Source organism: Vulpes vulpes, chromosome 7 (assembly GCF_048418805.1).
Source record: "Vulpes vulpes isolate BD-2025 chromosome 7, VulVul3, whole genome shotgun sequence".
Taxonomy (NCBI): domain Eukaryota; kingdom Metazoa; phylum Chordata; class Mammalia; order Carnivora; family Canidae; genus Vulpes; species Vulpes vulpes.
The window spans coordinates 41,809,437-41,823,180 of NC_132786.1; the positions used below are offsets into that span (position 1 = coordinate 41,809,437).

A 13,744-nucleotide genomic window follows, 5' to 3' on the forward strand; every position below is an offset into this window, starting at 1 on the left:
CTTATATATAATATATACCTATATACTTAATAATTTACATATATGTAAAATTGATCAAAGAATACACAAAACATTCAAAAGGTGGTAGCAATTTTATAGTGTTGCTAAATCAGGTTATGAAGTGATTAAGACTTTGAATTAAACAGGTTTCAATTGTATGCTTTGTTAATCTTGATAAAACTAAGTGTGGTAATCATCAAAATATAATATAAATCTTATTTCCAAACTATAAGGTCAATTAATCTTCAACAAAGCAGGAAAATCTATCCAATGGGAAAAGTCATTTCAACTCATCCTATACTTAAAACTTTGCATGGATTATCTCACAATCATTCCACTAATACTGAGAAATGCATACTCTATCCATATTTTAATTAGGAAGTAGTTGAATCTTAGTGTAGTTGAGTTATTTGTTTAGGATTAACTAGCTTTTGTATCTCATATCCAAAACCACCTTGAAAAAGAACAGCAATGTTGAACTTAAAAACTTTGAAGCACTTTAAGCATTTTAAGCAGAGCTATAATAATGAAGACAGTTGCTGGCCTGGCATAACAAATAACAAATAGAACAATAAAATAACAGAGACTCTAGAAATAAACTCCAACAATTATGGTCATCCAGTTTTTGACAAACGCAGTAAAGTGACCCAATGAGAAAAAGTAGTCTTTTCAACAGTGCTGGAATAACTGGTCTCTATATGGACAAAAAGAACTTCAGACTATACCACCCACTGTTATCAAAAATAAAACCTAAAACATAAGGCTTTTGTTATTTTAATTATTTTTTAAAAGTTTATTTATTTTAGAGAAAGAAGAGAGAGAGAACTCCTAATGGGGGCGGGGGGAGGGGACCCAGAAGGAGAGAATCCTCAAGCCTACTCCCTGCTGAGCTGAGAGCCTAACCCAAACCTCAAATCTACCACCCTAAAATCATGACCTGACCGGAAATCAAGAGTCAGATGCTTAACCCACTAAGCCACTCAGGCACCTCTAAAATGTAAGGCTTTTTGTTTATTTATTTTTAAAGTTTTTATTTATATTCATGAGAGACAGAGAGTGAGGCAGAGAGAAAAGCAGGCTCCCTGAGGGGAACCCGATGTGGGACTTGATCCCGGGTCTCCAGGATGGTGCCCTGAGCCAAAGGCAGATGCTCAACCGCTGAGCCACTCCAGGTGTCCCATTGTAAGGTTTTTTAAAAGAAAATATCTTTGTGATGTGGAAATAGGCCAAACTTTCTTAGGCTACAAAAAGGAGTAACAAGGGACGCCTGGGTGGCTCAGGGGTGATCCCGTAGTGTGGGGATCCAGTCCCACATGGGGCTCCCTGCATGGAGCCTGCTTCTCTCTCTGCCTGTGTCTGTCTCTCATGAATAAATAAATAAATAAATAAATAAATAAATAAATAAATAAAACTATTTTTACAAAAGGAATAATACAAATATTTTAAAACATAAATTAGACGTCTTCAAGATGAAAAGTTGTTTTTCAAAATCCATCAATAAAATGAATATACCCATAGACTGGGAAATAATATCCACAAAATACAGATGTTACAAAGGACTGGTGTCAGGATATATAAATAATCCTCTAGTTCAAAGATAAAAATACAAAAAACACAGTTAAGATATGGACAAAAGATTTGAACAAACACTTCAGTATATATATGGTTGTTCTATATGTACATGAAAAAATCATTAATGTCATTACTCATCAAGTAACGGCAAATTAAAAACATGAAATGCCACTAAGCATCCACCAGAATGGCTCAAGTTAGTAAGAATGCTAACACTGAATATTGGGGAAATGTGCACTACTGAAATTCTCATTCATTTTTACAGAAAATGATATAATCACTTTGGAAAGCTCTGACATTTTCATATAAACCTTAATACATGCTGGCTATATCCCAAGTGTCTATCAATTAGGAAAATGCATAAATAAAATATTGTATGTTCATGTAATGGAATACTAATCAACAGTAAAGCAGAAAGAACTATTGATACAGACAACAGCACAGATGGATCTTAAAAACATCTTGTGGAGTGAAAGAAATCTTGCAAAGAAGAGTACATATTGTAGATTAATTTATAATTAGTACTAAATCAATCTAACCTAATCCAGGGTGAAAAAAGGTGAGAGAAAATGTTGCTTCTTGTGGGTAGTGATGGGGATTTTCGGGGAAGGGCATAAGAGAACTCTCTGGATGATGATGTGTGTTGTTCTTTAAAGAATTTATTTATTTATTTGAGAGAGAGAGTGTGTGCAGGGGGAGGAGCAGAGGAAGAAGGACAAGCAGACTCTGCAACTGAGTGGGGAGTCAGATCTGGGGCTCCATCTCATGACCCTGAGATCATGACCTGAGCTGAAGTCAACCTTTAACCGAGCAATCCAATTCTTAATCAACCACCAATCAACCAATTGGACATTTCACTAAGTGAGCCACTCAGGCGCCCTGATGATAATGTTTTATATAATGGTAGAAATTTGGGTTACACAGGTATATGAATTTGTCAAAACTCTGGAAATGTGCACTTAATTTTTGTGAATGTCATTGTATGATTATTTTTAAAAGAAAAGAAACTGTAAGTAATCTTGAATAGTAGTTAATGACATGCATGCCAAAGTGAATAGGCAACTTGTATAGATTTATACAATGTATGTTCAAATGCATAAAAAATAAGATATACTGACAGACGGCTAGTGGAATGTGTACATATATGATTAAAGGGGACAACAAGGACAACAATAATGAAGCAATCTAGCTGGGGGTATGTAGATGGTCACTATGAGATGCTTCAACACTAAGCATGTTTGAGAATTTTCATAAAATGTTGGGAAAGAAAGTATGGTCTCAGATCTTATAGGAATATCTGTTTTACTCAATTTTGGTTAAAATATATAAAACATTATGCTATGTAGTTCCAAATAGGAAAACCGTTAACCGATGCTAATGTTCAACTGTCATTGACCATTAAAATTCAATAAAGTGTACTAATGACATATAGGGATGCTTTTAAAATATTTTTAATTAGTAGGACGCTTGGATGGCTCAGTGGTTGAGTATCTGCCTTTGGCTCAGGGCGTGATCCTGGATCTTGAGATCGAGTTCCACATCGAGTTCCCTTCAGGGAGCCTGCTTTTGTCTCTGCCTGTATCTCTGCCTCTCTCTCTATGTCTGTCATGAATAAATAAATAAAATCTTAAAATATATATATATATTTATTTAATTCCTGTTGCTAAATTGCCATGTTAATATAAATGATGTATCACTCAATGTCTATATGTTACAATTACTTTCTGGAGAGGGATATCTATTATTTACTTTACCTAAAAATTCAAAAATTTGAGATATTCTTGGATAAAAGTAAATTCCTATCTACTTCCATATCATGAAAATTCTAATATTTTAAAAAATAATAAACATATGTAATAAAATCCCAACAAGAATCTCAATAGAGTCTCTTGAAGCTTAAAACATTATGTTAAACTATTTTGGGGAGAAAAGCACGTGTGACGCTTATTATATTTTTAAAATGAAGTTAAAGTGGCAAATTTTCTTTTTAAAATTGGAACATAATATGATATTATTTTAATTAAAAGTGAGATTGAAATTAAAAATAGAAACCCATCAATGGTGGGTGCCTGGGTGGCTCGGTCGTTTAAACATCTGCCTTGGGCTCAGGTTGTGATCTTGGGGTCCTGGGATCAATCCCCATGTTGGGCTCCCTGCTCAGCAGAGAGTGTGCTTCTCCCTCTGACCCTCCCCAGTGTCATGCTGTCTCTCTCTCTTTCACTCTCTATCAAATAAATAAATAAAATCTTAAAAAAAAAAATTCATCATAGAACGCAATATAATTTAAAACATCAAAAGTATTTATGAGAAATTAGTTTATGAGAAATATGGCAATCATTTTGGGTGGAAAATCCTAGGTTTTTTAATAAAGATGCTTAATAATTGACTCTCCATACTAAAGACAATAACATTAGATCCTTCATATTCTGCAAGAATAATTTCCAGTTTTGCCTACTCAAAATATAAAAACTAATAAATCACAGACTATAATTTTCAATGGAAAATTAGAAAAAAATTCAGAATAATTTTTCATTTTATTTATTCAAAACAGTAAACTAAAAAATCACCAAGTATACAAAATAATAAATCACAGACTAATTTTCTTTTCTTTTCTTTTTTTTTATTTATTTATGATAGTCAAAGAGAGAGAGAGAGAGAGAGGCAGAGACACAGGCAGAGGGAGAAGCAGGCTCCATGCACCGGGAGCCCGACGTGGGATTCAATCCCGGGTCTCCAGGATCGCGCCCCGGGCCAAAGGCAGGCGCGAACCGCTGCGCCACCCAGGGATCCCATCACAGACTAATTTTCAATGGAAAATTATAAGAAAATTCAGAACACAATTTCTCATTTATTCAAAACATAAAACTAAGAAATAAATTACCAAGTGTACAAAACCAATAAGAGAAAATTAGAAGAACATACAGGAAATATCCAGATACAAAAAAGAAAATTTCTAAAACAAGATGGAAACCCCCAAAATCATAAAGAAAAAGAATTGGTAAAGTTTAGTAAATCTTAGTTTGCATCAATTTTCTCTGGATATCTTGGACTCCTCAAATAAGCCTAGAATCCCTTTAGAAGTCCTGGAGTCATTCTGGAGCTCAAACATTCCAGAATACTCTGGAACTCAAATTAGACTAAACCTGTATTCTCTTCTAGAACCTTCTAATAAGCAGACTCTTGGCAACACAGTCTCAACAATGAAATGATGCCCTGCTTCCCTCCTATATAGAAATTCTCAAGCCTCCCTGAGGAGGGCTTACAACATAGTAGAGATTTTTAATTTATTCTATTATATAACATTCTCTAAAAGGGCCTGTTGAAAAATGAAACCCATGTTTATTTGCAAAGCTTTTGAATTCTGATGTGATTAGTCACTAGAATTAGTTAAGTACAATTGTGTTCATTTTGAAAGCATTCTAGCAATCATAGCAACAGATTTCAGACTAGTTCTTATAGTGCAAACAGAGATTCTAGCAGGGAAAAGGAGTAATGTTGAACTCAAGTCACCCTGCCACCTGTTTTTTCCAAGATGTTCTATTTTTACTGTATTTACATACCAAAGATGAAACAAGATTTTGTTTTTAAGGTGTTATGAGATTCTCAATTTGAAAATGAGTGCCCTAGGTTTCTAGAAGAATCCTCAATATTCTGAGAAAGGAATTCAGACTCCTTTTAAAATAAGCTGTGAGACACAACCACTTCACGGAAACTTAAGCAGAACTTAAGCATCATGTATCTCACTCTTCATAAATATTTAACATGGCATCAGACATGTAGTGGGGATCCAAATTATTTTTTATTTCAATGATGGAATGAATGGAAAATTGGACAGAAAAATGTTTTACAGGAAAAAAAGACCAATGCAAACTGTGACCTGAATATACAGGCAATTTTAATGTCTTAGCACTTCGAGCTGCAGTGAGTTTTCTTCAGCTGCAAATCACGTTGATTCTGTTGCCTCAATTTTTACTGTTTTCTGCCTACTTCCACCTTCCATTATGGTTTCTTCCTTCAAGTTAGATCAAACACATTTCTAGATCAATTGTTGCTCTGTGTTCCCAAGATTACATGCTAAGACAAGCTTCTCATAATGATCACTTGCTATTAACTCTAAATAAATATATAAATACAGACATAGCATGAAAGAATAAAGAGGGAGAAGAAAGAGGCAGAGACGAGAAAAGGTGGGGAAAGGAACAAAATACCGTTTTACTGTTTTTTTCAGCAAATTTATCTTAGCCTTTCATTGACAAAACTTGTCAGTGCAAAATCTTTAACTACTTTGTACATGGCGGTGGCTTTTCCTTGAACACAATCACGATGTAAATGAGAGTTATGTGTTTTCAGTGATTAATTTGGAGCCTGCAAAACTTCACATTTCAGTTTAAAATTATATTCATACAAGAATGAACAAGATGAAAAGATACCAGTTACATCATTAAATATTAATTCATTTTACTGAAATGAATCTGAGTCTGGATTCTTTTTTTTTTTTTTCCCTTGGAACAGTTAATGAAACTCAGATCCAAACAATGTTTGAGCAATATACAATGGGTTTCATCAGTCTTCACCATAGAGTGCAGAATCTCTTTTGAACTGTAATAATTTAGCTATATTTTAATTTAAGAAATAAAAACAGAAGAACGTTCATACCTGGGTTCTTCTGGAAAAATATACTGTTATGCTGTTACTGACTATTCAATATACTTTTTTCCACCTTTCTAATACATAGGTACTTACTAAAAAACAATGTCACTTTATATAAAATATCCTAGAAAATCTACATGTGTAGGTTTAAAGAGCATGTGGAAACTAGCATAGAATTTGGCCAAATATTAAGGACTCATCAAACATGTTGAATACGCAAATTGTAGAAATCTACTTCCTGTCCACTCCAAAATATTACCTATATTCTTTAATAAAACTTTTGGAATGTACCTGTCTAAAGTCTTTTATTCTCAGCAAAAACAAAATTAAAGACAACACAGCTACTTACTCCCCAAATTACCATTTGATTTACCTGGCCAACCGATCTCACCTTGTTAATTAGAATTAGGTGTCGACTAAGAGTACTTCTTACTGGCCTGAAAGAAGAATTGTCAGCAGGACTCGTAAAAATCTTCCAGACATTCTGCTTTTAATCTTCTTGTACACAAATGAATAATTGAACACCCCCATCATTACTGTGGTTTGCTTCTGTTTCAGCTTTCGAATTATATCAGTAACACTCATCTTGGGGGTTGCTAATTTGCTTTTAGCACTAGCAGATAAGCTTAGCTTAGTGCAATATTTAAATAATTGATGAATAATTAGAAAATAAAAGCTCTAAACACTATATACTAATTATAATTAAATTCACATTCACACTTATGAATTTTGAGACATGTCAGCAAGGTAATTAAAGTAAAGTTCTTATTTCTCTTTTGGCGATAGATTTTCATAATGAAAATCATTCAATGAGTATATAGTTACTAAAATGAAAATCATTCAATGAGTATATAGTTACTAAAATGTTAGAAGTAAAAAGAAGTTTCTTTTAGAATGGTGTAATTTAAACAAATTTTTTATTGAATGAATCACTAAGCTCGGGCATGTGTACTAAAACAGTTCAAAAACCATTGGAGTCAACGTTGGCCACATGGGTCTTAATAACACAGTAACTGTGACCACACTTCTTACATTACATGCACTCAACATCCTTGTTATTGAGTTTTGCTATTTCAGTAATTCAAATGAACAGGTATGTATCAGGCACATTATATGTGAGATACATGTTGACTGCTATAGCAGTCTTTAAATAGTTTATACAAAGATAAACAAGGAACAATGTAGATCCTGGTCTATGGAGCATACAACCTTCCTAGATGGGGAGGGATAAAATAAATAATTACACAAAAATGTTGAATTCCTAACTGAGAAAAGAGCCATAAGTTAAAAGTATAACACACCATGAGATGCTATTTACATATACTCTTCAACCCTCCTAAATCCCTGGCTTTTGGGCATTGAGGAAAAAATTATTTCTGTCTCATAAAAAATGCCTTGAAGATGGCCACCTTCTTCTGTTATTGTTGACCAGACTATTTGGATGTCAAATGCTAAAATACTGAGAAACTGACTTCCTTAGGAAATTTTATCACAGAACTATAAAGGTCTGAAAAATTTACTGTTGTGAAAGTACGGATTTTTTTTTTTTGCATTTAATTTTTTTTCTTTATTATTCTATTTTCATTTGAACATTTTTTTCCCACTCATCCAAACAGGAAGGACTAAACCTGATCTTTATGAAATAATTTGGGTTTTGCTTCATATTCATATTGTATTTTCTAAGACAAATGCCATCTCCCAGGTTGATACTTTGATTCAGCTTTAAAAATGACTTTTAATATCTGATTTATTTTTTTATCATCATTAATGTTGTCTTTTTTAATCCTATAGAAATGTATTTTGGAATATAATTTACCCATCAGATAGTAATTATATAAGGCATCTCTTTTTATTGATGTATAAGATCCTATTAGTTTTAGATATACATGATTTGTTGTACTGATATACTTTGGAATGAGGACCACAATAAATCATATAAAAGATCTTTGATCCCCAAACCTTAACTCACTTACTGAGTTAAAAACATTAATCAATCAGTTACAAGATTTTAATATTTCAACGTTTATTAACAGTTGCTGTAATTATCCTAGGACGAATTCTATAAAGTTGTCTCGCAATTTCCTGGGTAGTGAGGGCTGTTACATACAGCTCTGCCTCTTAGAAACAGCACGGTATCAGAAAGTAGCGTTTTCCATTGGAAATATAAGATTGAGGAATCCATCATAAGGCAATTAAGCTCTGCCTTTTTCTGATTACTATTTACATTTGCTTTGTGTTTCCCTTAACATAACACTCCCTGACAATTTCTAGCTTTTTCCTACTTCCTGCCTCCTCTTTCTGCCTATGTGTGCCATGTGTTTCATTGCCTATCAGATCTTCTGGAATCTTGATTTTTATCAATCCTCTCTAAACCTCCTCTGTAACTGCCTTTCCACACTCCTCCTGCCTGATAGGTTTATTTTTATATTCATTTTATTAGAGGCAAAAATATATAGAAAGTTGGAATAATAACTCACATATTTGTGTTGACATTCCCTGACAACAGGTTACATATATATATTCAAGTAACACAAATATGTAGCACATTTTCTATTTTACTTCCCTGTATATCAAGGGCAAATCAACATGGATTGAACTCTGCCACAGATGGAAGAGCCAGAACTTACCTGAGATCTTGGGATGGTTCTGCTCTGATGTGAGGTGTTTCAACAGAGTGCCCAAATACTGCTCCTTCAGTGCCTGGACAGAACAGGGAGCCAGTAGTCAGTACAAGCAAGAGTGTGAATGAAAATATGGAGAGTGAGTTCCCTTGCAATATATCATTAATTCTTTAAAGACATAGGTCTTGTGGGGCATTTGGCATACACACAACACCCGCCTTTGATGAGAGAGATTATCCATGGCACCTTAATTTGACCTCTTTGGAACTAAAGCTCTATCTAAAACCATAAACTGCTCAAAATAATTTCATTAGAGTTGTCTTCATGTGGGGTCATACTTACCCAAAGAGGTCATGCTCTACAACACTTTCCTCAGGCACTTGAATTATATTCTAACTACACTTTCATTTATTGACTCCATGTGATTTTCCAGATTCCCAGAGCCTTTCCATAATTTAACTGAGCTAAACAAAATGACCTTGCTTTTTAAAACTGCAACAAAACATTTTTTGAAGATGATGATGATGACAAAAATCTTTTTTTTCTTTTGAAATTTCACATAAACTTTTTAGATCATTCCCTTGGGAATGATTTTTTCTTTTGGCTTAATCTTCAAAAACATTTTGGTGTAGGAATGTCATGTCTGCTCCATCAATGGCCTCTAAACCAGCTCATTAATACAAATTATACAAGATAATGCAAATAATACAAATAATGCAAATAAAAAATATAAATTTTAAACCTAGAAGATAAAGCCGCTTATGCTTATTGTGAAGAACAATGGGAAATATATTGATTCAATAAGCATAAAGAAATTTTCACTAGAAAATTAGAGCTAACACTTATATTCCTTAAAAACAAGTTGTTTTGTAAGAAAATACACTAAAATCACCAATTTCTCTACATAAAACAGCAATGCAGACCTTGATCTTCAAGCAGAGAGGAAGACTTTTTTTTTTTTTTTTCAAAGACTGTAACATGGTTTCATCTATATTATGGTTCTAAGGGTAAATTTATAAGGTTCTGCAGCAGCAAATGCCTAAGATTACAGATTTCAGTTTATAAGCTAAAAGCTATTGGCATTTGTTGACCTCTCACCAGGTTTTAGTAGTTGTTGATGTTTAGTTTTGTTTTTTTCTAGAGACTCTGTAAGGCGTATGATATATAGATAGATTATCGGAGCAATTATTTCTTTATGGAGTTTGCTCTTTTGATATTTTGTAAGATATTTTATTTCTGTGAGTGGAAAATTCTTAGAGATAGGTCTTTGAAAGTGAAGTAAAAGTTTTAGATAAAACCCCAATTTTGTGATTGTGGCAGGGGTGACATTTGAAACATTTCAAGGTCTAAATTTTCATATCTCAAGGAGAGATTGCGTTAGCATTTTAAAAGAAGATATAACTTCCAGAAAAAATAGTTATCCATGTATAAAGTTTAAAAATTAATTTCCACTATTCTGTGACTTTGAAAACTTTCCAGACAAGATAACAGAAATATAATTAAAGAGCAGTAGCAACACTTATTTTCAAACATGGAACGGCACACATAGTAACTTTGCATAGACTATATCGGTGAAAGTAAAAGGGGAATATTATCAAAGGTTTAATTTTCCAATGAGGATTAAAAACTGATGGGGGGGGATTCCCTGGGTGGCTCAGCAGTTTAGCGCCTGCCTTCAGACCAGGGCTGATCCTGGAGTCTCAGGATCGAGTCCTGCATCGGGCTCCCTGCATGAGGCCTACTTCTCCCTCTGCCTGTGTCTCTGCTTCTCTCTGTGTCTCTCATGAATAAATAAATAAAATCTCTAATATATATGTGTATATATATATATATACATATATATATATTAAAAAAACCTGATAGAGGTCTTAATTCTAAGTATCAGTATAGAAAATTTTTAATGATTAAAAAAAAACTTGAATAAATAATCATATCTCCTAAGGGGATAACTTTAAAACTTGAATAAAATAATGTAAACGATTAACTAACTATAAACCTCCAGATAATGAAAAAAATTACTCTCATCCTCTCCATTGCTGTCCTAGAATGAGCCAAAGGGGTACTAATTAATAAGCAATAATGATCATCTTAAAAGGAAATCAGAAAGGGAAGATTAAAGCTGTCTGAAGCAGGCATATACATACTCTCACAGTATAAAAAAATCAAAATTAAAATTCATATTACCTTCGAATTGGGAAATTTTACAAATGTCAGATGATTAGGAAGGTTGCCAGACTTTGCAATTAAAAATACAGGACACCAAATTAACTTTGAATTTCAGGAAATATGAAATAATTTTTAAAATAAGTATGAAATATTTTCAGGGGACATACTTATAGTAAAAATGATATGGTATTTATCTGAAATTCAAAGTTGAATCACTACATTGTATACCTGAAACTAATATACACTGTATGTTAACTAACTAGAATTTAAATAAAAATAAATAAAATGCTTATATTTTTAAAATAAATTGTAACCTATTCTTTTTTTTTAAATTTAAAGATTTTATTTATTTATTCATGAGAGACACAGAGAAAGAGAGAAAAGCAGAGACACAGGCAGAGGGAGAAGCAGGCTCCATGCAGGGAGCCTGATGTGGGAATTGATCCCAGGACTCCAGGATTGAGCCCTGGGCCGAAGGCAGGCGCTCAACTGCTGAGCCAACCAGGGAACCCCTGGAAGCTACTTTTTATGAATGCCTAACATAAAACACCACCACCATCAAAAATGAAAATATAACATTAAAATTAAATTTACATATCCTTCCTAATGTGGCTCTCTATATTGTCAAAAAAGCTTTACTCTAGGTGGTTTGCCATTTGCACCAGAACAGACAACACCAAAAAAAAAAACAAACCAAACCAAAAATACCTGGTGTTCTGAGGTTCTTCCTCAACTTTATAGAAACTATATATATATATCCTGTGAAAGGTAGAGTTTTTCTAGCCACTAGCTTCATAAATTCTATTGCAGTTACTTTCCGATATAGTTTTATGAGGTCGTTGTCTTTGTATGGAGGACTTATGATCAGTAATACACACAGCAGCAAAGCAAAGATATCTCTGCACTTTGAAATATTAGTTTTACATAAATTATCCTTTTTTCTCACATTTTTAATGTAAATAGATAATATACTGTTTATGCCTGCAAAATGATGAAGCTGTAATCAGAGAAGTTAAATACCTCACATTGTGAGCTAGAATCTTGGCCGTCAGGTTTTCTTTTCTTTTTTCTTTTTTTTTTAAGATTTTATTTATTTATTCATAAGAGACACACAGAGAGAGAGGAAGAGATACAGGCAGAGGGAGAAGCAGGCGCCCTGAAGGAAGCCGGTTGCAGAACTTAATCCCAGAACCCTGAGATCATGACTTGAACCAAAGGCAGACACTCAACTGCTAAGCCACCCAGGCTCCCCGGCCTTCAGGTTTTCCATGCACTTTGAAGTTAGGAGACAGTAGAAGACAACCTCACTCCTTCATTCTTACCTAAATGACTTGAGCAAGTTATTTAAACTGTCCAAACTTCAAATTCCATAGATATAAAGAAAGATAAGAATGCCAACCTTACAGGTTGGGTAAGGTTTTCTTAAATAGGATATAAATGTGCCTGGTTCAAGGTAAGAATTCAGTATTTCTTAATCCACCCCCCTCCCCGGCCCTGTCATTTTTCTTTATGAAAATCACCACAGAAGAGGTACACATTATGTTTGCCGGGTTAATGGCCCAACATGGGTTCACTCATTAATACATGACATCTTTCTTCCCAAAATGTCAGTTTCAAGTAACATCGTCTTATGCTGAATTCTGAAATCTGAAATTCAGACACTGTAAAGAGATTCTTAAATGTTAGATAGTAAATGCCTTTTATTAATCAAGACTCTATTCAGTGATCAAGGAATTCCGTAATGCAGCTGCATAGGTACCAGATAAGATCAATCAATGCCTAAATAAGCTGAGAAAGAAGTTTCTTCTAAATAAAAAATTGTGACCTGTATGATTTCTCTTTTAATTGTACTTTATCCTAATGTTTAAAAAGTCGTATGGGGATCCCTGGGTGGCGCAGTGGTTTAGAGCCTGCCTTTGGCCCAGGGCGCGATCCTGGAGACCCGGGATCGAATCCCACGTCGGGCTCCCGGTTCATGGAGCCTGATTCTCCCTCTGCCTATGTCTCTGCCTCTCTCTCTCTCTCTCTCTCTGTGTGACTATCATAAATAAAAATTAAAAAAAAAGTCGTAGAAAAATGAAAACAAAAATGTAAGGATGGTTGTGATTTTTCTGTGTTTTACACTTATTAGCCCTCTGTGCAGGTATCCTGGAAATTCATCATCCAAGTAACTGGAGTAGGTGAAACAGTCATTAACTCCACCAGAGTTTTAGCTTCCTTTTAAAAGTCAAAGGAAAAGTTAAGGAAAGAATAGTATAGGATGCCATTTCTTAGAATATTTCTCTTCTTTCTTATTTTTAAAAGGCTTTATTTATTTTACAGGTAAAGAAAGAGAGACAGAGGGAAAGAGCATGGGCGGAAGAGAATAGTTCTCTTCTTTTTTTTTTTTTTTTTTTTTAAAGACTAGTTATTTTAGAGGTAGAGAAAGAGAGACAGAGAGACAGAGACAGAGACAGGGAAAGAGCATGAGCAGGGGGAGAGGGACAAGCAGACTCCACACTGAGCCTAGAGCCTGACCTGGAGCTCGATCCCAGAACCCTGAGATCATGACCTGAACCTAAACCAGGAGTTGGACACTTAACTGACTGAGCTACCCAGGTGCCCCAAAATATTTCTCTTTTTAATGAGAAATCACAGTCATTGTATTTAAAAGAATTCCAAGCTAGCAATTAGCTCTAAGAACTTAAGGGAGAGGAATCAGTGTCATGATAGTAGCACCACCTCCAATATCCAGT

The 13,744-nt window shown here is 34.1% G+C and overlaps 1 protein-coding gene across 2 annotated transcripts in view; it reads right to left on the bottom strand.

Moving 5' to 3' along the window:
- The window catches only part of SGCZ (sarcoglycan zeta), a 1,084,978-nt gene that overhangs the window by 20,073 nt on the left and 1,051,161 nt on the right, over positions 1–13,744 (bottom strand). For both annotated transcript variants that reach the window (XM_072763607.1, XM_072763608.1), the window contains one exon: positions 8,850–8,922. In XM_072763607.1, the coding sequence (XP_072619708.1) occupies positions 8,850–8,922 (73 nt within the window). The remainder of the gene's footprint in view (positions 1–8,849; positions 8,923–13,744) is intronic.